Below are 23,425 nucleotides of genomic sequence, written 5' to 3'. Positions count from 1 at the left end.
TTCTGGCTTAAGCACTTGGGCTCCAAAACCAGTTGTTTTATATTAAGAGGATTTGTGGTCTAGACTCTTGTTGTGGGAGAGTGTGGCCTACACCCTTCTAAGCTGGGAACTGCTGGTGAATTGTTCCCTTACTAAAACTGTTTTTTGCTGTTGTGACTGATTTTATGCACTTTGAATTTCTAGTAGCTCTGCATTTAGTAACAAAAGCTAGATTCAGACTTGCTGAATCTAGACTGTTTGGTATCACGTCAGCAATAAATCCAGCTCTTCACTGAGATATTGAAAGATCTGAAGCATCCATTGCTTCCAACTAAGTGGCTGTTTTTCATCTTATATTACACTTTTAATTTGTATTTGTGTTCTGCTGCCTGTTTGAATTGTCTGAACTTTTTTTTCCACATTTTACTGTATACTGTACTAGTTCAGCTGTAGCATAGCCCAGTTCCATGTTTTCTGTTTCTGGGTCTGTTTTTAACTTCTGAGCTTCAAATTCAAGCCATCTTTGCTGGTGAAGGCCCCTCTGCACCCTTGTGGGAGGAGAGTGTTGTCTAGGTCCCCGCTAATTGACGATGATTGTCCTAGAGCCCTAGAGCTCAGAGAGGGAGCACCCTTATTGGCTAGTTTGAGTTAAAAGGGTTTTTTCTTGTTTTATTTAAGATCCGCATTTGTAAGTGTTTGCATATAGTGCACCATTGTGGTTATAGATGCAAGTGTCTTGCTTGTCAAATTTTCCCTTAGCACTTTGCTTTTAGTCCTCCAGAGTTTTTTTGTGGCCCTGCTGTACTGTCAGGTGGAACACTAAGCCTAGCCTCAGAGGTACCAAACCATCTCTCACCCACTAGCCATTCCTAAGTGTGACCTCTTTTCATGACCATATAAATTTACCTTACACTATGGATGGACAATTTCCAACAGTTTCTCCAGCCAGCCTGGTCAACATGGGCATCTTGAGGCGGTGTAGCAACTGCATCATGTTCACTGACAATCCTGCACTCCTAGTCCACACAAACTCAACATGTGAGAGATGCAACTATATTAAGAACCTTGAATCCATGTGCTCTTGCACATGAATCAGGACATATGACAATGACCAAGTTCTCAGCATGCACACCTCACCTCCTACTCCACCAAACCCACATCACACATACCTACGTATGTGGAAGTCCTCAACAGAAACATACCTAAACACCAGAGACCTCCCAAACACAAGCACGCTGTACATAAAACCTCCTCTATAGAACACAATACACATAATAGCACATGCACCAGTGTCTCACCTGTCAAGCTCTTTAGGCAAAACACAAAAACAAACATATTGGTCATAGATGATTTCATCATGTGGGACACAGATGTCCCTGTCACTAGGCTGGATAAGGAAAGGGTCACAGTCAGCTGTATGTCAGGTGCCAGGATTCGCCATATCACACATACACTCAAGTCTCTCAACAACAGGCACTGTTATGACTCCAAAGTCCATGCTAGTGTGAATGAGTTGACATACCTCTCTGGACTATATGAATAGAGACATGAATGAACTCTTGGACTATGGATCTCAGGGGGTCTCAGGGGGTCTCAGGCAGGTATGTCCCTAGCCTTAAGTAGCATTTTATCTTCACCTAGGATGATACCTCAATACAAACAGAAAATGACTGACTTCAGTAATTGGCTCAGTTTTAGAATCATTCTAAGAGTTCCTGTATCTGTCAGCCTGGGATGACATGCTCAACAGTACTCAATGCTTTGCCAGTGATGGACTTCATCTATCACCCCTGAGATTTCGGCTACTGTCTAAGGCTGTTGCTACCCCCATAGTGCCATTTTTAGGCAGTGTCTCATGGACAAAACTCCCAAAGTAAAAACTCCATCTAATAACAATCTCAAGGTTATGCTGCTAAATGATAGGGCCTTAACATGAAACTGCACTCACTGGAAGCAGTCCTCACCCTGGAAGACACAGATATTTGTGCAGTCACGGAGACCTGGTTCAAGGCTGTGGAGAGCTCCCAAGCCATACTGGGTTACACCTTCTTCCACACGTTTAGACATTGAACTCAAGGTGTGAAAACTAAAGGAAGCAGTGTATCTGTCTTCATTAAAGATAAATACACCTCCAGACTGGTTAAACAGTATGATTCCCCTGGAGATACTTCAAGTGCAATTAACTGTTGGTAGATCACCTATTCAAGTCATTGCCAGCTACAGGACCCCCTCTATGAGTCAGGACACCCACTCTGCCTATTTGGATCTACTTGACTCTAACAAGATAAATCCAAACCCCATGGTTTTTGATGACCTTAACTACCCATCCACTGACTGGGTAAATTACTTGTGCTCAAACTCATTTGCCCATAGTTCTTCAACTTCATTAACTCCAGTGCCCTGGACTAGCTGGTTGGCATCCTCACAAGGGGCGCCAACATCCTGGATCTGGTGCTTACCGATATGGGGCTCCACTGTAGCACCCCCACTGTGAGGTCTTCCCTTGTGAGATCTGACCACAAATCAGTCTCATTTGAAGTAATTAGCACACCTGCCCCCCCCCCCAGCAACAACTCGACTAAAAAGCTTCTCTAAAGCAGATTATAATCTCTTACAGGATGGTATAAATAGCTTTACTGCACCTCCCCTCAGATGGAACTGGCATCTATGCCGAATTCTACACCAATGCTTTATACAAGCACCTGTATAACTGCATTGACTCAGCTGTACCTGATAGAACCAAGACAAACTCCTCACGGAAGAACAAACCTGCCTGGTGGACAGCTGCCATTAACAGGCTTTGCAATTGTAAGATGTAATTGCTGTCTAAGAGTAAGAGGGAGTGAGCCCTAAACTGGAAACACTCTCTCGCCAGCTTAAACAAGCAGATAAGACTTCTTGTGAAGTTCTCCAAAGCAAACTATGAATCCAGATTAGTTTCCTCAACTAAGAATAAACATAAGGCATTCTTTAATTACATCCGTAACCTAAAAGGAAAGAGCCAGATGTGTGCCAAACTGGTAGTTAATGATACCACATTTACTGAGCCTGTAGACATTGCAAACCTTTTGGCCGACAGGTTTTGTAAAAATTTCACTCTCCTGTCCCTGCCACACGTACCCCATGACATTCCTACCTCTGGTCCCCTACCTTGTATCTCTAAAGAGAAGATCATAAACACCCTCTCTAATGCCAAAACCACAGCATCTATGGAACCTGGTGACATGCCAGGCTGCACCCTGCATGGGCTCCAACAAGAATTAGCCACACCATTGGGTACTATTTTCAATCCTAGTCTAAGCACCGTCTTCATCCCAACTTAATGAAAAATGGCCATTTTTATTCCCTTGCACAAAGGTGGTGCTTCCACTGACCCCAGGAACTGTAGACCTATTAGCCTGACTAGCCTTATTTGCCAAGCCATGGAGCAAATCATCGTGGCCCATATCAACAAAGATATAGGTAATCTGTAAACACATGACCCTAGTCAGTTTGGATTTGTCAAAGGGCGATCACACTTGTTAAACCTGGTGGACTTCTTTGAGACACTTACCAAGGCCCTGGATGATGGAAAATCTGTGCATTCAGCCTACCTAGACTTAGCTAAGGCTTTTGACATTATTCCCCACTCAGACTTCATTGACAAACTCACCCAGCTAGGTATCAATCCTTGTATAGTTAGATGGGTTGTTAACCGTCTCACTGATAGAACCCATATAGTCAAAATAGGGGAATGTACTTCCAACAGCTGACCTGTAACCAGTGGTGTTCCGCAGTCTCGGGACCTCAACTGTTTGGAATTTATTTTTCTAAGTACAAACAAAAGCTAAAGGTCTGTGGCTGACAAAGTTTGCTGATGACTGCAAACTGGGGAAGGTCATAGAATCACCAAATGATGTCAACATCCTACAAGAGAGTTTTACACAAACATACGATTGGTGCCAAAGTCGTGGCTTTAGACTCAATGCAAAAAAATGTATTATCATCTCTTTAGGTAAGTGTGATGTTCCTGCAAATTACCCCAGTTACCCTAAGTACACACTCACTGGTGAGAGACCTGGGTGCACAGGTTCACAGGAACCTTACATTTGATCACCATCTCACCACAGTGGTAAGAAGGATATTCTATATTGCTCATCTCATAAGTAAGGGCATTGCTTCCAGAGTAAAAATAAGCTATAACCTTCCTGTACTCTTCCCTCACCAGGCTAATAATTGAGTACAATGCCCCTTTTGGTGTGTACTTTTCCAAGCACCTGCAGCAACTGGAGAGACCACAAAGGTTCCTCACAAGGAAAATTCAAGGCCTTTAGCATATTGAAGAATTAATTATCAAGGTGCTACTTATTGTGATGGATCCAAAGTCTTCTTAAGACACTAATGTCTTGCTGGTTGGATTCTGCTGAAATCAAATTTTAGTTATAATTGCATTCACAGTCTGTTGCCCACAGAAACTTGCAGAATATACACTGATGCAGCACCAAACTCTGTCACTTTAAAAGCAGTAATTAATAAATAACTTTTTATAACAAACCATACATACTACTGTTACAGCTTCAGGTACTGTGCTACTTTACTTCTCAAACAGCATGGATGATGTGAGAGATACAATATTACCTCGGAACAAATGTATGTTCCTACACAAATATCTCTATCAGTGTTATCTGTTGTCTCTTTTTAGTGGTTTTACATCCTGTTTTTCTCCTTGGCATTCTATTTTGATCTTTGTATGAAAACATTTCTTTGCTGGTGTTTGCAGAAAATTACGTTTTCATCCTGTAGAGAAATAATGCTGGTATTGTCTTTTAAGGAACCTCTTGTGCAAATGCTGACTTGATGAAAGCATATCCATTCAAACTTCCTTGGTTAACAGTGTCATGTAGCTGAAACACGTACAGATTGTTTTCGTGTGGTCCATTCTTTAAGGAAGCAGGTTAGCTTTCTTGATGACAATGTGAAATGCATACATCATGTTTTTTACATTTTTGCTCTTACTGACTGTGAAATGCATACATCCTGTTTTTTACATTTTTGCTAAGTCTGTAAGAGGTCAGCTTTCTTGCTGACAGTGTGAAATGCATACATTCTTGTTGATTCTGTACGAAAACATGCCCATTAAGCAAATTCCTTATTTTTCAAGCCATGGTCATTTAGTATGGATGCTAATCACATATTGCTAAACTCTATTTCTATATTTAAGCAAGCTTTATTTTATACCTCATTTATGTTACATATATGTAGCAGAATTACTTTCAACCTTAATACCTTGATGAGCATACTCTAAACACATATGTGCTATGTGGATCATCTAAAATCACTGTCACTTTATTCTGTTTCATACAGACTACTCAAAGGCAGTCTCTGCCTGGCATGTAAGGCAATCTGTGACTCTGCTTTATTAAAAATGCTGCATTATTTATTTATTTATTTATTTATTTATTTATTTTACATTTGTTAACCGGGAAAGTCCGACTGGATACAGGTCCATTTTCAGCAGAGGCCTGGGGAGAAAAGCTCCAAATGTACAAAAACATGTGTAAATCCAGTGAAATTATTACAGTGAGTTATCACAAAACTGAGATTTGCTTAACAATATGTACACACAGGTACATGCATCTATGCAAGTCAAATGGTACATGGGTTACTCGCTCGCTCTAAAGACCTTAACCTGGTATGTGAAAATTAAAAGAACCTGCTGGAGGGACAGATTTATCTCTGACACCTTTGGGACAGACTCTCACTTCATGTCAAACGGAGCACCTCGTTGGCCCTTTTCAAAAGCAATCTGGATGATTGAATGGGTAACTGTATATTCACCCCGGAAGTTCCACCTGTGTCCCTCTTGGACAGGGGCAATAGGTACTGATCGTGGAAATAAGGGTAGAACTTGACAAGGCTTGTAAGGGCCCTAGGATCATTAGCCTAGTAACTTCCTGTGATCCTATGAAAACTGATTTTTGAAGAAAAGGTAGTGAATTACACTTATTAAATAATGACATTAATTAGAAGTATGGTCGTATTTTACTTCAGAAAATGTATATAAATTTAATTATTTTATTTTGTTGATGTATCAAGTTAATAGTACTAATATTTTATAACTGTCTCTGATTGCCCCTGATTATTTCTGGATTTGTCCCTGATGCTGTTGAGATTTGTCCCTGTTCAGCTGAAAGCTTCATTAATTGTACTTGTTCTTTTGAGGAAGATTGTCAGGGTATGGACTTATAAAATGGGTATCATTCAGACTGACTAATGTAGATTTTTTTGTATTTACTAAAGCGCAAACAACATTAAGTGTTAACCTTCTAAGCTTGCTCTGTGACACTGAGTGATAGATCTGTCACTATGACCCAGAAGTGTGCCACAGAGTTTATTTTCCACTAATGAATTGCTGGAGACTGGGAACATAGCAGGAAGATTCTGCTGGGAATTGGAGGGTGGGGCTGCTTGAGAAGTGACATCACTCACAGAAGTAAGAGATAGTCCTGTTTCATGTTCATGCCCTTCCCCTGAGTGCTCATGTGACATTCCAAGAATTGTGAACGCTACAAACATAAAACTCCACAGTTATTATTTTCCAAATGGGATGAGCTGGGCACAGGTCACACTCCTTGGGAAGGTGGTCAGAAGGCTCAGGGAAATTAAAAAAATGAGTTATTAAAAATATGTTAGTGTTGTAATCACCAAATGACAGCAACAACCTATGTAAGGTGAGCTAATCATTATTAGTAAGCTCTTTATTTATATTAAGATTACCATTTAACATTACTGACTCTACCTTATATTACATTATATTTTAATAAATTCACACAATAAAGTAACTTATACAAATAACAAGTATATGAATTGTATTCAAATTTGATTTCTTCCATTAACATGTTTATAAAAAAATTATCATTTGTTGATGCAACCTGTAAAAGCATATTATAGTTTCTTGCATTTTTTGCAAACATTTGTGAATGGAGTAATGTTGTGTTTCATTCTATTTTTGGTTTCATTGTGTTCTTCTTGCCAGCAATGCCACATTCCGAAAGATCAGAGTTTCCCACAGCCATAATTCATGACCACCACTAGATGGGTATGAAATGTGCTGTGAAATTGCATGTTCTATTGTAAGAACTGTATAGTAGTTCTTGGTGCCTGCAGTAGTGACTGGTGTCCACCATTGTGTAAGAATTCACTATTAATACTGCTACAGTCTGAAAGTGGATGGCATTGGCATGGCAATACAATATATCCAGTTAAAGCAGCTACCCCTTATTCCCAAGAGTAGATGAAAGCTCTCTTAGTTCATTTTCAGTCTACTGTTGCTCTTTTTCTTCTCAGTTTTGTGTATTTGTCTGGCAGTTGGTTCAGAGGATAAAGGAGCTGTTTCATGTGGTCCAGGTTTTGATTCCCTCGCTGAACGGTGTTGCTCTGAGTAAGTGACTTAACTAGACAGCGCTCCTGGGCTGAATCTAAAAAAGTAAATGGAAATCATCATTCTACCACAGAAAGTAATACAAATGAATTAATGTATTTCTCCCTCTCAGTGATAAGTATGGTACACTCTTTAACAGTGCCCACATAAATATGTTTCTCCTTCACTTTCTTTAGATCATGTTACAGTGTGAATCTCTGTCCCTGCAATACATGTGCACATCTTAAAAATTATTTTCTTTCTGTGGACGTCTGTTTACCACCAGCATGTATGTTTCGATTCAAAGTGAGTGAAGTACCCAGTTACTTTATAATGCAGTGGGTTACATATAATGCAAGGCTTCAGTCCACATATGAAAATCAAAAGCAGTCAGCAGTGTTCATTGCACATCAGTGTAATCAGTGCATAGTAATGTGATTAACTAACACAAAATGTTTCTGAATCACATTATGTAGCAGAAGCAGGTTTCATGGCTCTCTGGTAGCAGTAATGTTTAGGACAAGAATCTCAGTTTGACTATATTCACCACCTTTATGTAGAGGGGGTGTCATTTTCAGAAGCTCATAACAGCCTCTTTTTATAATTTAGGCTACAGGATTTTTGGACACATGGGGAAATGTAATAAGTAGTAGGCTAACCTAGTTATGGAAATCTAAGTAAAGGCATAGTAAAATCTTTAAAATAATAAAACTACAAAAGAAAATATTAAAAAAATTCAAGAAACTGTTAAATTAAAATATTTTCTACTGTTTTAAGCACTAATACACTTTAAAATTACTATATTAATACCACAGCAATAAACTAAAATAACTGGATTCAATATAAACTCCTAAAATTAATATTGTAATGCATTTAAAATTAAAGAATGTATTATGTATGTTATGCACCATAGTTTGACAGTAACATTTCTCATGTACACCAAAGCATATTGTGAATCATCAGCACTTTATTTTTAAACAGGTAAATATGGTAGGCACAGAAGCCTCTTCTCAGGCAGACCTGAAGCACTTTCTTGTTTATTAACTTGGTCAATATCATACAGTTTCCAAGCAAAATTTTAAGAACTGTAGCTCAAGAATGTAGGTGATAATCATTAGCAGCTCATAACCTGTATACAGCTCAGCAAGCTCCTGCCTGGTGCCCTGCAGAGTTCTACAGCGCAGAGAGACAAAAGAGAGACTTTGTAGTGATGAAGTATCATTTTTCTGCATTTTCTTCTTGCTGCCTTTAGCTAATTCCACCTAAAACGCCAATTTTCTAGAGTTTCTGTGATTTAAAAAGTTTGTTTCAGCTACATATTGTAATTATTTTACTTCCTGCACTTTAACAAAGCTATTTTTGTGTTTAAATTACCTGTTTTAACTGTTGTAGGCTACACACTCAAGTGTGATAGCCATTTATGTGCATTTAAAGGTTTCTTTCATTGTGTATGCTATATTTTCTGAAAAAAAAAAAAAAAAAAAATATATATATATATATATATATATATTTGTTTTTCTGCCTTTCCCAGCTAGTATAGTCCATTTTTCAGTTTAGTGCTGAATTCAGGTCTGTGTTACAAGTTTCTGTGTTTGCCCATACCTTACTTGGATAGAAGGAAGTTTCTCTGTTCACTGTGAGAGAGGGAGCTTTGAGCAGCATAGCTGTTCCTGGAGGAGTGGTTTCAGCCCAAAAATTATTAGTTTATTGGCCATTTGGGCTAATTTCTATCTCTTTCATTTCCCTGCTATAAAACCTGCATTTGCAAGGTTTTGGGGCTAGTTCACAGCTCAGCAAGCTCCTGCCTGGTGCCCTTCAGAGTTCTACAGCAGCAGAGAGACAAAAAAGAGTCTTTGGAGTGATTAAGTATCATTTTTCTGCGTTTTCTTTCTGCCTTTAGCTATTTCCTCCTAAAACGCCAATTTTCTAGAGTTTCTGTGATTTAAAAAGCTTGTTTCAGCTACATATTTTACTTATTTTACTGTCTGCACTTTAACAAAGTAGTTTTTGTGTTTAAATTACCTGTTTAACTGTTGTAGGCTACACATTCAAGTGTGATAGCCATTTCTGTGCATTTAAAGTTTTTTTTATTGTATCTACTTTATATTCTGAAAAAACAAAACAAAAAAAAATATATATATATATATATATATATATATATATATATATATATATACTTGTTTTCCTGCCTTTCTAAGCTAGTATAGTCCAATTTTCAGGTTAGTGTTGAATTCAGGGCTGTGTTACAAGTTTCTGTGTTTGCCCATACCTTACTTGGATAGAAGGAAGTTTCTCTGTTCACTGTGAGAGAGAGAGCTTTGAGCAGCCTATCTGTCCCTGGAGGAGTGGTGTCAGCCCAGAAATTAGTAGTTTATTGGGCATTTTGGGCTAATTTCTCTTTCATTTCCCTGCTATAAAACCCACATTTGCGAGGTTTTTGGGCTAGTATACAGCTTAGCAAGCTCCTGCCTGGTGTCTTGCAGAGGTCTACAGCAGCAGGGAGACAAAAGAGAGTCTTTGGAGTGATTAAGTATCATTTTTCTGCATTTTCTTGACGCCTTTAGCTAATTATGCCTAAAACGCCGATTTTCTAGAGTTTCTGTGATTTAAAAAATGCTTGTTTCAGCTACATATTGTACTTATTTTACTGCCTGCACTTTAACAAAGTCATGTTTGTGTTTAAATTACTTGTTTAACTGTTGTAGGCTACACACTCAAGTGTGATAGCCATTTTTGTGCATTGAAAGTGTTTTTTTGATTGTATCTGCTTTATTTTCTGAAAAAAAAAAAAAAAAATGCTTGTTTTCCTGCCTTTCTAAGCTAGTATGGTCCAGTTTTCTGGTTAGTGCTGAATTCAGGGCTGTGTTACAAGTTTCTGTGTCTGCCCTAACCTTACCTGGATAGGAGGAAGTTTCTCTGTTCACTGTGAGAGAGGGAGCTTTGAGCAGCCTATCTATCCCTGGAGGAGTGGTTTCAGCCCAGAAATTAGTAGTTTATTGGCAATTTTGGGCTAATTTCTATCTCATTCATTTCCCTGCTGTAAAACCTACATTTGTGATGTTTTGTGCACCGGGCAGTGCCGGTTAGCTAGAGTATAACTATTTCAAATCTACTCCTCAATTTTTCCCTTGGAACTAGACAAACTTTCAACTTAAGAACTCAAACCATTCACTTCTCATACCAGCACTTGCTCAAAACTCATAGCAAGCATAGCACTAGACCCCCCCCCCCTATACTGTAGAGAAGGACAAGGCTCTCTATTCGACCCTACCAGTCAATCAGTAAAGCATTTCACTGTACCTTTCCAGGCATGTCCAAAGGGCAGTTTCAGGTGTACTTTCCAGTCCAACTGGTGAATCTGGGCATTTTGAGGCAATGTTACAATTACCTCATGTACACAGTCAACCCTCTCCTCCTTCCACCAAACACTAATACATGCAGGAGATGCAATTATACAGCCAAACTGGAGGCTTAGCTCTCTCAACCCAAAACTCGACCAGGCAGTCAAGAGGAGAAGGGAATTACTTGCATCATGCCACCAGTCTCACATAGACCTATGAAACCAGCACTGGCAAAAAACACACATAAATACACAAAAACATACTCGGATGCTCTAAATAAAAATCTGTAGAAGCAACAGAGACCTCCAAAGCAGACAGCCAAGCAGCCTCCACCCGCCCTCCAACACAAACCATGAAACACATACTTCACAAAACCAGTGTGCCATGATATCACAGTCCTTAAGGCAAAAATAACATACCCAACACACTAGTAATAGGTGACTCTATAGTCAGGCACACTGACGTCCCACTCACTAGGCTGAACAAGGAGAAGGTTACTGTTAGCTGCCTGTCGGGTGCCAGGATCCGCCACATAACACAAGCACTCAGGTCACTCCAAAACAAGTACAAATATGACTCTGTCATTGTCCATGTTGATGTGAATGACCTGAGCCATACCTCCCTGGACTATTTTTTTTATTTTATTTATTTATTTTACATTTGTTGACCGGGCTAGTTTAACTGGATATATGCCCATTTTCAGTAGAGGCCCGAGGAGAAAAGCTCCGAGACAATACAAGGACAGAAAAAAAGAAGAAAACATTTATACAATTAATCCACAAGAAATAGCAATTACAAAAAATAGTTGTATAGTCCCCAAAAAAAAGTTAAATACAAGAATAATTACATGAGTAAACAATTGATTGCCAGTAAAAATTTTTTTTTTTTTTTTTTTTTTTTGACAGCCAAAAAAAATAATAAAAATAGCATAGTGGGGAGATACAAAAAAGAGAGCAAGAAGTTTAAAAAATGCCATATATGGAAGGTAAAGGAGTTTCAGCAAAAGAAAATCCAGTTTGAAAGTTAGAGTAGAAAGAGGAGAAATAAGTATCAGTCAGGCTGAGAGCAGGGCAAAGCCATTTGGTTTTAATGAAGGTTTTCAGCTGATTCTTGAAAAGGTTGGTGGAAGTAAGGGATGTGATCTCAGTTGGAAGTTTGTTCCAGGATTTGCCAACTGCATTAGAGAATAGGAAGTCTCCAGCTTTGTTAAAGGATTTGGTAGTGGCTACTTGTAGTTTTTTAGCTGATCTTAGGGTAGGAAGGTTTTTATAAGAATTTACTAGGTTACATAGTATGGGAGTGTTTGAAGGATGATGTAAAATCTTGTGAATAAAAATGAGTTGCTGGTAAACTAGTTGGTTTTGTACGTCCAGCCATCCGAGATGTCTAAGGTTAAGGCAGTGGTGAGTATGAAAGGGGGCACCAGTGGCAAATTTAGCTATGTTGTTGTAGGTGGTTGCTAGTTTATTTAGATTAGTTTTGGATAGGTTGGAATATATAGGTGAGGCATATAGTAGGGTGGAAATAAGGTGGGTTTGGGCAATAGAGATCTTTGCTGACTCTGTAAGAAATGGTCTGATTCTGTAGAGGAATCCAAGTTTTCTATTTACTGATTTAATACTAGCGTTAATGTGTGAGTCAAAGGTGAGATGGTTATCTATTAATACACCAAGGAGTTTGGTGGTGGTTTCAGGGGCTATTAATGTGCCATTGTTTGATTTTACTGTGAAATTGATAGAGGGGGATTTCTGTGTGAGGGTAAATAGCAGTAATTTAGTTTTTTTAGGGTTCAAGAGGAGACAACGTTGATGGAACCAGTTTTCCACTAGAGTAAAGATAGTTTGTGTGTTAGCCTGTAATTCCGCAGGGGAGGATGCAGCACATACCAGAGTTGAATCGTCAGCATATTGTATGCATGTAGTTAGTGGAAGGGAAGTTTTTAGATCATTAATGAAAATTGTGAAAAGGAGAGGTCCAAGAATGGATCCTTGAGGGACTCCAAGTGTGATAGGAAGCTGAGAAGATAGATTGTTTTCCCAGAGGACTGCTTGTTTCCTGTTTTCAAGGTAGGATAGGAACCATTTTACTAGTTGATGATCAAGGGAAAGTGATTCAAGTATACTTAATAGTATTTGGTGACTGACCATATCAAAGGCCTTTGAGAGATCTATGAAAAGAGCAGAAGATAGAAGGTTAGTATTCCTGTTTTTATTAATGCTATCTGTAAAGGATAGAAGAGCTGTCATGGTACTATAGTGAGGCCTGAAACCATGCTGGCAGTCAACTAGAAGGTTGTTTTGTAGGAGATACTGAAGTAATTGCCGATGGATGCATCGCTCCATAATTTTTGCAAGGGGGGAGAGAAGGGCTATTGGGCGGAAGTTAGATAATTCATTTGAGGTACCTCCCTTATACAGAGGAATGATATGGGAGATTTTCCAGATGGATGGGACATAAGATTCAGAGATGGTTCTGTTTATTAGGATAGAAATAGGGTAGGCAAGTACACCAGCTGCGACTTGCAAGAATTCAGCAGGGAGCAGGTCAGCTGATGGTATGCATGGTTTTAGTTTAAGAAACAAGGAGTGTATCAAAGATGTTGGGACAGGTTGAAGGTTAAAAGGCTGGGGTAATTTGGTTAGTGAGGGAAATTTAGTGGTGGAAGTAGGTGGTAAGGTGGTTGCTAGTGCTTGGACTGTTTCAGAGAAATATTTATTAAAGGTGTTGGCTATATGGCTGGAAGAGGTTTGGGTTAGGTTTGAGGGGGTAGGTGTTTTGGACTGTCCTGGGTGGAGTAATTTGTTGATACCTGACCAAAAATTTTTTGGATTATTTTGTTGGTTTTGTTGGAATTTGAGGTAGAAGTTTTTTTTGTCAAGGATTATGGATTTTTTTGTGGAGTTACGAATTTGTCTAAAGTTTAGGTAATCTATTGGGTTTCTAGTTTTTCTCCATTTGGACCAGAGTTTGTTCCTTAATTGGATGTTTAGCCTTGTGTCCTTAGACAGCCAGGGGGCTGGTTTGTTTTTTGCTCTGACAGTACAAGTGGGAGCATGTTGCTCAAGGATCTGCAAGAAAGTTTTGTTGAAGTGTGAAATGGCTTTGTCAAGAGGTAGGTATTTTAGGGGTGACCAGTTGCAAGCTTTGAGCTCAGCTTGAAAATTACTTGGGCTGAAATTTTTTTTGTTTCTGGTAGTTCTAAAATCTATTAGATTATGAAGGTGGGTCTTTTGCCTAGTGATGTAAGTAAGAGAATGGTCACTAATGTTGTCAGGGAGTATACCTGTTTGATAAAGATGGGGGTCCTTATTTACTAGAATCTAATCTAAGGTGGTTTGTTTTTTGTTAGGTTTGTGGATCCTGGTTGGGAAGGTAATGGTTTGATGGAAGCCAAAGAGGTTTATATGCGTAGTGGGAGTGGGAGATGTACAGCTATTCCAATCAATATTAAAGTCGCCAAGGAGTATGGTTTCTTGTGGTAGGGATATTGAAAGCCAGTTTAGGGTATTTTCGAGAGTACTAATATTGTTCCCAGGGGGGATGTAAGCGCAGATAATGTATATAGATGTTTTAGCATTAATTTGGAGCTTCGAAGTTAAAATTTCAGAGTTATTAGGAGGAGGAGGAGGTTGCACATCTAATGATGTGATCTTCAGTTCAGATTTGAACAGAATTGCTACTCCACCTCCCTTTTTATTTAAACGGTCTTGTCTGAGAATGTTATAGCCTGGGGGGACAATGTCATTATCTTTCGTTGTAGGTTTAAGCCATGTTTCAGTAAGGCATAAGATGTCAAAGGAATAAATGTCTAATAGGGCATGTAGTTGGGTTATGACTACATGAAAAGAGACATGGAGGAGCTCTCTGATCACATAGCCCAGGCCAGGATGACCCTGACTCTGAGTAGCATCCTGCCCTCACCAAGAATGATACCATGGTATAGAGAAAAAAATTATCAATTTCAACAATTGGCTAAGCTTCTGGTGTCATTCAAAGGGAATCCAGTGTCTGTCAGCCTGGGATGACATGCTTGACAAGCCACACTGGTTCACTAGAGATGGCTTGCACCTGTCACCCTTCGGCTTTTGAATACTGGCCAAGGCTCTTGCCACCCCCATAGTGCCTTTTTTGATGAGGCTCAAAAGACAAACCCATCACCATAAAAAAACTGAGGGTAATGCTACTCAATGCCAGAAGTCTAAACATCAAAATGCATGCACTCGAGGCACTCCACAGTATGGAGAAAATCGATATATGTGCAGTAACAGAAACCTGGTTTAAGGCTCCAGAGAGCACCCTAGCACTACCAGGCTACAACTCATACCATACATTTCGGCCACAAAACCTGGACCGAAATACAAAAGGCGGGGGAGTATCCATATTCATCAAGGATACCCACACACCTCCAGGTTAGTGGCACAGCACAATGCTTCAGAGTCATCCACATGCAACTAACAATGGGCAAAACTGCTATTCAAATTATAGCTTCCTACAGATCACCCATCATGTCCTAGGACCCCCACTCCACATTTCTGGAAACACTGGGGCCTACCAAACACCCCGATATTGGGTGATTTCAATTACCCAAACATTAACTGGGAGAACTACTCAAGTACAAACTCCCTTGCCCAACATTTCCTAGAATTTATAAACTCAAATGCTCTGGATCAACTGATCAACACCCCCACCAGAGGTGACAACATATTGGACCTGGTCATCACCAACATGGGTGACCGGTGTTCCACACCAGATGTCAACCCCTCGTTTGTTAGATCTGACCATAAGCTAATCACTCTGGATATCCACATTCCGTCACCACCCCCGGTCAAAGACACCACCGTGAAAAACTTTTCAAAAGCAAACTTCATGTTATTTAAGACCGAGGTGGGAAGTTTCAAAGCCCCCATGCTAAAGGATAATGCTGTCCAAGCTGCAAAATACTTTACTAATGCACTCTATGGGCACCTACAAGAATGCATCGATTGTGCTATCCCAAACAAAACCAAGACTCACTCCTCCAAGAAAAGAAAACCAGTCTGGTGGACCCCTGCCATAAACAATCTATATAGTAGAGGGAGGAAACTAGTACAGAAAAGAGTAAAATCCCAAGAAGGGAAGACATCCCAAATCAGTATCAGCAAGAAACTACATTCCTTCATAAAATCATCCAAGGCTAGCTTCAAAAGAAAAATTGCCATGGACTCCAAAGATAACCACAAGGCATTCTTTAGCTGTCAAGAATCTAAGTGGCAATTCTCAGATCTGCTTGGAGTTGGTACAGAATGGCACAAAATACACTGAACCAACTGAAATAGCCAACATCCTGACAGACAGGTTCAGTGCAAACTTCACCCCCAAAAGAGCCCATAACTATACCAGAAGAATGTAGTGCCCCTGAAATCACAGACACTCAGGTTAAAACAGCCCTCTCCAAAGCCAAAAACACAGCATCAATGGGACCAGATGGTGTCCCAGGTTGCATCCTACACGAGCTCAAAGGTGAGCTAACCCCTCACCTAAACACACTGTTTAAACTCAGCCTCTCAACAGGCTATGTGCCCACAGAGTGGCACACAGCAATGGTTATTCTGCTCTGCAAAGGTGGACCCACAATGGACCCCGGGAGCTATGGTCCTATAAGCCTGACTAGCTATGGTCTTCAAAGCTATGGAGTGCATCATCATGGATCTCATTAACAGTGATATTGAGAACCTCCAAACACTGGACCCTACCCAGTTCAGCTTTGTAAAGGGCAGATCATGCCTCCTAAACCTGGTGGACTTCTTTGAGGCAGTTACCAAGGCTATAGATGAGGTAAAGGTGGTCCACACAGCCTACCTAGACCTCGCAAAGGCCTTTGACACCATTCCCCACTCAGGTATTATAGACAAGCTCACCAGCCTGAACATAAACCCTTACGTCACGAGATGGGCTGCCAACTGGCTCATGGACAGAACCCACATGGTAAGAGTTGCGGGAGCTAGGTCTGACTCTAAACCGGTTACAAGTGGAGTTCCCCAGGGCTCAGTCCTAGGACCCCTCCTTTTCGGCATATACTTCTCAGAGGTACAGGCAAGCACAGGAGGACTATGGCTAACTAATTAGGCAGACGACTGCAAACTAGGGGCTATAATTGACTCTCCGGCTGACACAGGCATCCTCCAAAAGGGTCTCACTGAGACAGATATCTGGCGTCAAAACCATGGCCTCAAGCTAAATGCCAAAAAGTGCATAGTCATCCCCTTTGGAAAAAACAAACTACCCTCAAACTATCACATAGGTAGTAGCCCCCTAAATACAGAAGACATAATAAGGGATCTGGTGACCCAAGTAGATAATAACCTCTCCTTTGATAATCACATTGCCAAAGTGGTTAGAAAATCCTTCTATGTGGTCCACCTAATCACAAAAGGGTTTGCATCTAGATCGAAAGAGGTCATTGTGCCCTTCTATGCATCACTCATCAGACCCATCATAGAGTACAATGCCCCATTTGGGATGGTACCTTACAAGACACCTGCAACAACTGGAAAGACCACAAAAGTACCTCACCAAGAGGATCACTGGCCTCAAGCAGATGCCCTATGCAGCTCAACTGGAGAAACTCCAGCTGTACTTGGTTGCATACCGCCGACTCAGAGGTGATCTCTGCCTGACATACAAGGCCATGTCCAACCCAGAATTGTTGGACATGCTTCACCTAAAGAAAACCATATCCCCTTGAGCCACACATTCCAGGGATCTAAACCTCACCACAACAATAAATAGGACATGCTGGAGGGATAGATTCCTGTACCAGAGACTTCCCATGCTCTGGAACAAGATTTCAATCTACATTAGGCAGAGCTCCTCGCTAACCCTCTTCAAGAGAAACTTTGATGAGTGGATGGAAAACAGAAAGTTTACCCCAGGGATCACTTCAATGGTTCTGCTGGACAGAGACACAGGGAACTAATCTAAGGGGGCGGTGAAAGCCAACACATTCCAGCTAGGCTTATAAATGCCTTCGGGCAGATGGCCTAGTACCTACCTATGAACCTTAACCCTATGTGCTAAGCTGCTAACTATTTATTTGAGTAATTGTTATTTGAATTTGTATTCATAGCTATAGCAGCGGTATCACTTTTGAATTTTATGTCCCCTTTTCCTCTTTTTCTTCTAAGCATTTTAACTAATAAAGCCAATTATTTACTTATGTATTTATTCATTTTATGTTTCCAAAAAACCAAACGAACTGTTGAAACCCAGGAAAACGTGCTGCTAAGCGTATAACCAAATGTGTAGCCAAGTAATAATCCACTACAAAGTAAAACTGTCAGATGAAGATAAAGCAACTATAGTTCGCAAACTGTAACGTAAGAGCTTTATTTATCCACAAGCACTTTCGGAGAGAATACTATCTCTCCTTCCTCAGACCAAAATGAGACAGTCGGTTATTACATCATCCTCCTTTAAATAGGATGGCAATCAATCCATTAACAATTATCAACTTATAATTTTAATTAAATACAGGACCAATGTGTTTATGTGTTAAAAACAGATAAAAACCATATTGTTTAAAGTCCGACTTGCTTCACTATTTAAAAACATGATTTTTAAAAAACTTTTTTTTTAAAAATTAATAATATGTTCATATACTCATATATTAAATACTCACAACCCTTATGTTTATCAGATGATAGTACATACTTTGTGAATAGCATACAAAACAGCTACAATTAAGGCTTATAACCTTAGCGTTTACTTAAAACTTAGTGTACAGACGTTTTTAAGTGATTATAAATGTAATGGTAGCGATGTTTCCCAATTAATTTCCCAAATGTTGACAAGTTCGAATTTAAAATTTAAAATTAAGCATCAATGCCTTATTTCCCTTACCAACTATCCTGGAAACGCTCTAAAAAAGAGAGCTATTAACTCCTATTATGTTGAGTAAATGAGCCCTATATGTTATACAAGTGTGTATGGGCTTAATATGTTTAAATGCTTGTAACATCACTCACTGGCGTTTACTTTGTATTTAAAGTTAATGCGGACCATTATGCCCCTATACCATTATAGTGTTACGCTTAATGCATTAGTATGCAATCTCTACAATGTCATTCAAACTGAGAAAAATCTCCATCTAAAAGATAATATACTACTTACTTGTGTCTCTTATAAGGTTGTGTTAAACACGGGATACAAAGAACATTGAAACAAGACAGGGGATAAGACAATAAACCATAAAATAATTATGCATTATATACTTATCAAACTCTCTAGAGGGTAAAGGATTACCTTTTAAGGGCCAATAATTTTAAAATACAAGTGAGCGATATTGCTTCATTTAGGCCAGGGTATGTATGTGCGGCTGTCCTAAGCTGCCATAATAACTCTTCTTTTTCTAATAACAATTGCCATGGACCTGAATATGTTTGTGTCTTAATTTGTTTCAAAACCATAAAATTGAAACTATGTTCCCTATTGTACATAACGTGGCAAGCCAAAGCGTTGTTAATGTCGTTCTTAGAAATAGCGTATAAATGCTCATACGCTCTTTTTTGCAATGCCCTTTCAGTTTTTCCTATATAGAAAGCCGGGCACTGCTTACAGCTTGCCACATAAACCACTGCTTTAGAAGAGCAGCTAAAATTACCCATTAGTCTATATTTTACATTGTTTATAACAACATGATTGCCCTCCTGCATGAATTTACACTGGTTACAAAATCCGCACTTAGTCATGCCCTTGGCCCTGTTAAACGAAGTGTATCTATTCATTTCCAATAATGCTTTTAAATTGAATCCTTTCCTAAAAGCTATGCTAGGTGTTGTTCCCAACAATTGATGTAACTTTGTGTCTTCCATTATGTTCTCCCAATTTTTCTGTAGGATTCCCCTAATAAAGTGATGGTCAATAGAGAACGTACACAAAAACCTGACTCCTATATCAGATTCGTTGCCCTTTCTGTTCGAGTTTCCAGTCGTGTCTTGGTTAGTCATCAAATTCGGCCCTCTTCTATTAAGAATGGGCCTAAAATGACCAGATTCCCTTTTGAATCTTACCTCAGATGAAATCTCCAGAATGAGTGAGTCAGGGTATCCCCTGTTAACAAACATAGTGGTCAAATTACCACATTCCTTATGGAAATCTTCATCCTTGGTGATCATCCGTGCCGCCCTAACCATCTGCCCCTTCACTACGGCTCTTTTTTGATGGATAGGGTGGCAACTCCCAAAATGCAGGAATCCATTGGAATAAGTGGGCTTTCTGTAAATATTGCTAATAAACATAGAGGATTCTTTGTCCTTGATTAGATTTATATCCAAGAAACTGATTTTATTCTCATTCACTTCAAATGTGAAATCTAGAAAGTCAGTCATGGTTTTGATGTTGTCTATAAATGGGGCCACCATATCTAAGGAGCCTCTCCATAATATGAACATGTCGTCCTGGTATCTTGTATACCAGGCGACATGCTCTTTGAATAGCAGATTATTAAACAACAATGTGTTTTCCCATTGTGCCATTACACAATTGGCGAAGGACCCCCCACATGGTGAGCCCATTGCTACACCAGAAGCCTGTCTGTAAATCGCATTATTGAAACTAAAGAAATTATATTTCAACACCATTTCTAATAAGATCTCAATAATGTGGACAGTGTTTTGTTCTACGTTTCTTGACTCCAAGAACTCCCTCACCCACTCCAACCCTAACTGTTGTGGAATAGCCGTATAAAGTTCCTTCACATCCACAGTTAAAAAGCTTAAGTCAGGGTCAAAGGGTATTCTGTTTATGTTTTCCAGGAAGCTCCACGAATCCTTACAAATCTGCTTTTCCTTTTCTATATATGGTTTTAAAACGCCATCTACATATTTGGCACAGGAAACCAAAATAGACCCCCTCCCATCAACTATGGGTCTAAAAGGGGGTTCGCAAATAGATTTGTGGATTTTAGGAGCTCCAAAGAAAGAGGGCATTCTAGGTGCTGCAATGTTTAGATAGGAGTGGATGTGTATGAATTCTTCCAAAAACAGATCTTCAAGTGTTGTCCTAACCCTATTATATGCTGTATTAACCTCATTAGTGCTAGTTTTTTCATATGGGCCATTATTTAAGTGGATAGTAAGCTTATTAATGTAATCCATTTGGTTCATAAAAATGAGCCCATTGTCTTTATCGGGTTTCATAACCCTAATTTTACAATCCTGTAACAGTTTAATGAAATCACGTTCCACAGATGTTATGTTTAGGCTGTGTTTATATTTGTTATTAAATGAATTTACAGCCAAGAACCTTAAATCCAGTTCACAGGATTTTTCAAAAGTTTTAAGGTTCCCTATTAATGGCGGGTTAAATAAACTAGCTATTCTAAATGGTCTAATGAGGGAAGAATTTTTACCTAAAACAGCCAATAGGTTTAATTTGCGAACATATAACTTAAGGTCCACAAGTGTTTTAACCAAGTCCATACGGGTGTCAGGGACACATTTTACCCATCTGTTGACCGGGCAAGCCCAGGGGAGACTTGGGAGTACTGGCTGATTAAGTGACATAAATAGAGTTATGCAGTAGACAAATGAGGTGGAAGGAATCAAACCCTGTACCCTGGACTGAGGAAAGCAATTCATTAACTGCTAACTGCCATACATAATAAGTTATGTGGTTTCTTCTTTAGGCTGCACTATATTTAATGTCTGTGATATGTCAAAAAATGGTTCCTATATACAATGCAGGCTTCTGCAAAAAAAAAAAAACAAAAGTGCTCTAGTAAGGTAAATCTGTGACCACAAGTCGAAAGTCTGCCTGTAAAAAACATCCAGCAAAGTTATTGTTACATTATAATATCATTGTAGAGTTTGGGGTATTCCAGGAAGATATGTCTGTGATATTTTAATGTGTTTGGCAAGTGGGTACCAAAATCACCTTAAGTTTTATGTTTATCACAGATCGTACCAATCAGGAGGTCATAGATGTAGTTGTAAACAAGCAGTATCAGGAGCCTCTGCTACCGGACTGCCCACAGTCCTTCCAGGAAATCATCGACTCCTGCAGATCCCATGACAGTTTTCTACGACCTACATCTGGCGGTAAGGTGACAAAATTCACATTTAAGGATGTACCATCTTTTATTCATTTGTTTGTTGAAATTTACATATGTCTGCATCAGGTTTAGTCATTACAATGAAACTATTTTGTAGTTTTACTATTTTAAAGACCCTCTACCTGGTCCATAAATATCATTCTGCACATGCAATATTGAAAAGAAGAGCTCTAACAAGGTTGTTAAAGTGTCACTGTTGAATAGCATTGTTAATATAACCATTGTCAGGAGTTGTCATTTACATAAACAGCTTAAGTGTTACGTATTGCATTTAAATATCTTAAGCTGACTAGGCTTGGATGTGTTGATTTCAAGGGATGTGGTAATTTCTTCGGTTATAGGTCTTAGCTGCATTAGCAACAGAATGCATGTGCAGCTTCCTGCAGAGTCATTAACCCTCATTAACAGGCTTGCAATTACAGTGGTCCATTTTCAAACCCAGCTGTAATGCTTGGTGGTAGATACATTGTTTGAGGTAGCAAGTAATGTGGGATCCCTAGTCTGGGTAGCAAGTAATACTTGGATACTTTTGATTGTTAGGCCAGATGACTTGGGAAGTGGAGTTTGGGTACAAGAAGTTTGATGGTCCACTGGCAGCCACAACAGACAGATTCCATGCCTGCCTGGATGATAGGTCACTCCATCTGTGTTTGTCCTTAGTCAGTGACCACAGTGTAATTGAGAGAAGAATGAATAGGTTACTACTCACTGGTGAAAAACTAACAGTCAGCAGGTAGGGAGGCAAAATGCATATAAAAGTGTGTGGCCACTAAGAATACTATATTAGTAAATAATTAAACTGCATGAGGTCCAGCAAACCCACTCTCTTTGCAATAGAGATGGTGTCACAATTTTTTCTTTATACTATTATTTATATTTGTTTTGATACAGTTTACTTTCTCTTTATAGCATTTCATTTACCCGGTTGTACTACACCACAATTTTTTTAAATCTTATATCTGTCTTACCCTATCATCTCACCAAATTCATTGTGTACTATTATCTCAGTTGCTTTATCCTGTCTCATGTTACACATATTAAAAGATGTTTTAGTTGCTTGACTAATTCCCTTTTTAATTAAAGGCATCTGTTACATCCCCTACCTTAGCTCATATAGTACTGAGATTGATGTCATGTATCTAATACCACCTCTTGTAACTATTCACCATGTTGAAATAAATGGGCATATCAGCTTTTACTAAAAAAGCGGACAAACTATTAAAAACAGAAAAGTGAAGCTCTGGAGCCAAAACCAAACCCGCAATAACTAGAAAAACAGTTTAATTAGTGCTTTCGGAAAGCTTAGTATCTTTCCTTCTTCAGACATAAGCCATACTTTTAAAGACCTCTTATATAAACTATTACATACATCATGTGATCCACTTAGTCGCCTATCCAAATTTAAAAAGACAAAACACTTTTAAATCATTCATAACACAAATGCACTCATAATAGAAACCTAAAACATTAAAATAGAAAAAATAGCCCTTACTGAAACCCCATAAATATTTAGCTTAAATATAAACCACTGGATATGTGCTTTATAACTAAATTCTAGTATTATTTAGTACTTAAAAATGTATATAAATACATCAGTTTTTATATATAATATCGAAA

At 39.0% G+C, this 23,425-nt stretch overlaps 1 protein-coding gene across 1 annotated transcript in view; it reads left to right on the top strand.

Annotated features, from left to right (window-relative positions):
* Window positions 1-23,425, top strand: part of LOC122810372 (mixed lineage kinase domain-like protein) — a 419,511-nt gene that overhangs the window by 341,664 nt on the left and 54,422 nt on the right. Inside the window, exon 10 of the mRNA XM_044081959.1 lies at window positions 21,654-21,794. Within this exon, the coding sequence (XP_043937894.1) occupies window positions 21,654-21,794 (141 nt within the window). The remainder of the gene's footprint in view (window positions 1-21,653; window positions 21,795-23,425) is intronic.

Source organism: Protopterus annectens, chromosome 8.part1 (assembly GCF_019279795.1).
Source record: "Protopterus annectens isolate FY-2018-M chromosome 8.part1, PAN1.0, whole genome shotgun sequence".
NCBI lineage: Eukaryota > Metazoa > Chordata > Ceratodontiformes > Protopteridae > Protopterus > Protopterus annectens.
Note: the sequence above shows the minus strand (reverse complement) of the source record. Positions and strands in the feature narration are given on the sequence as shown.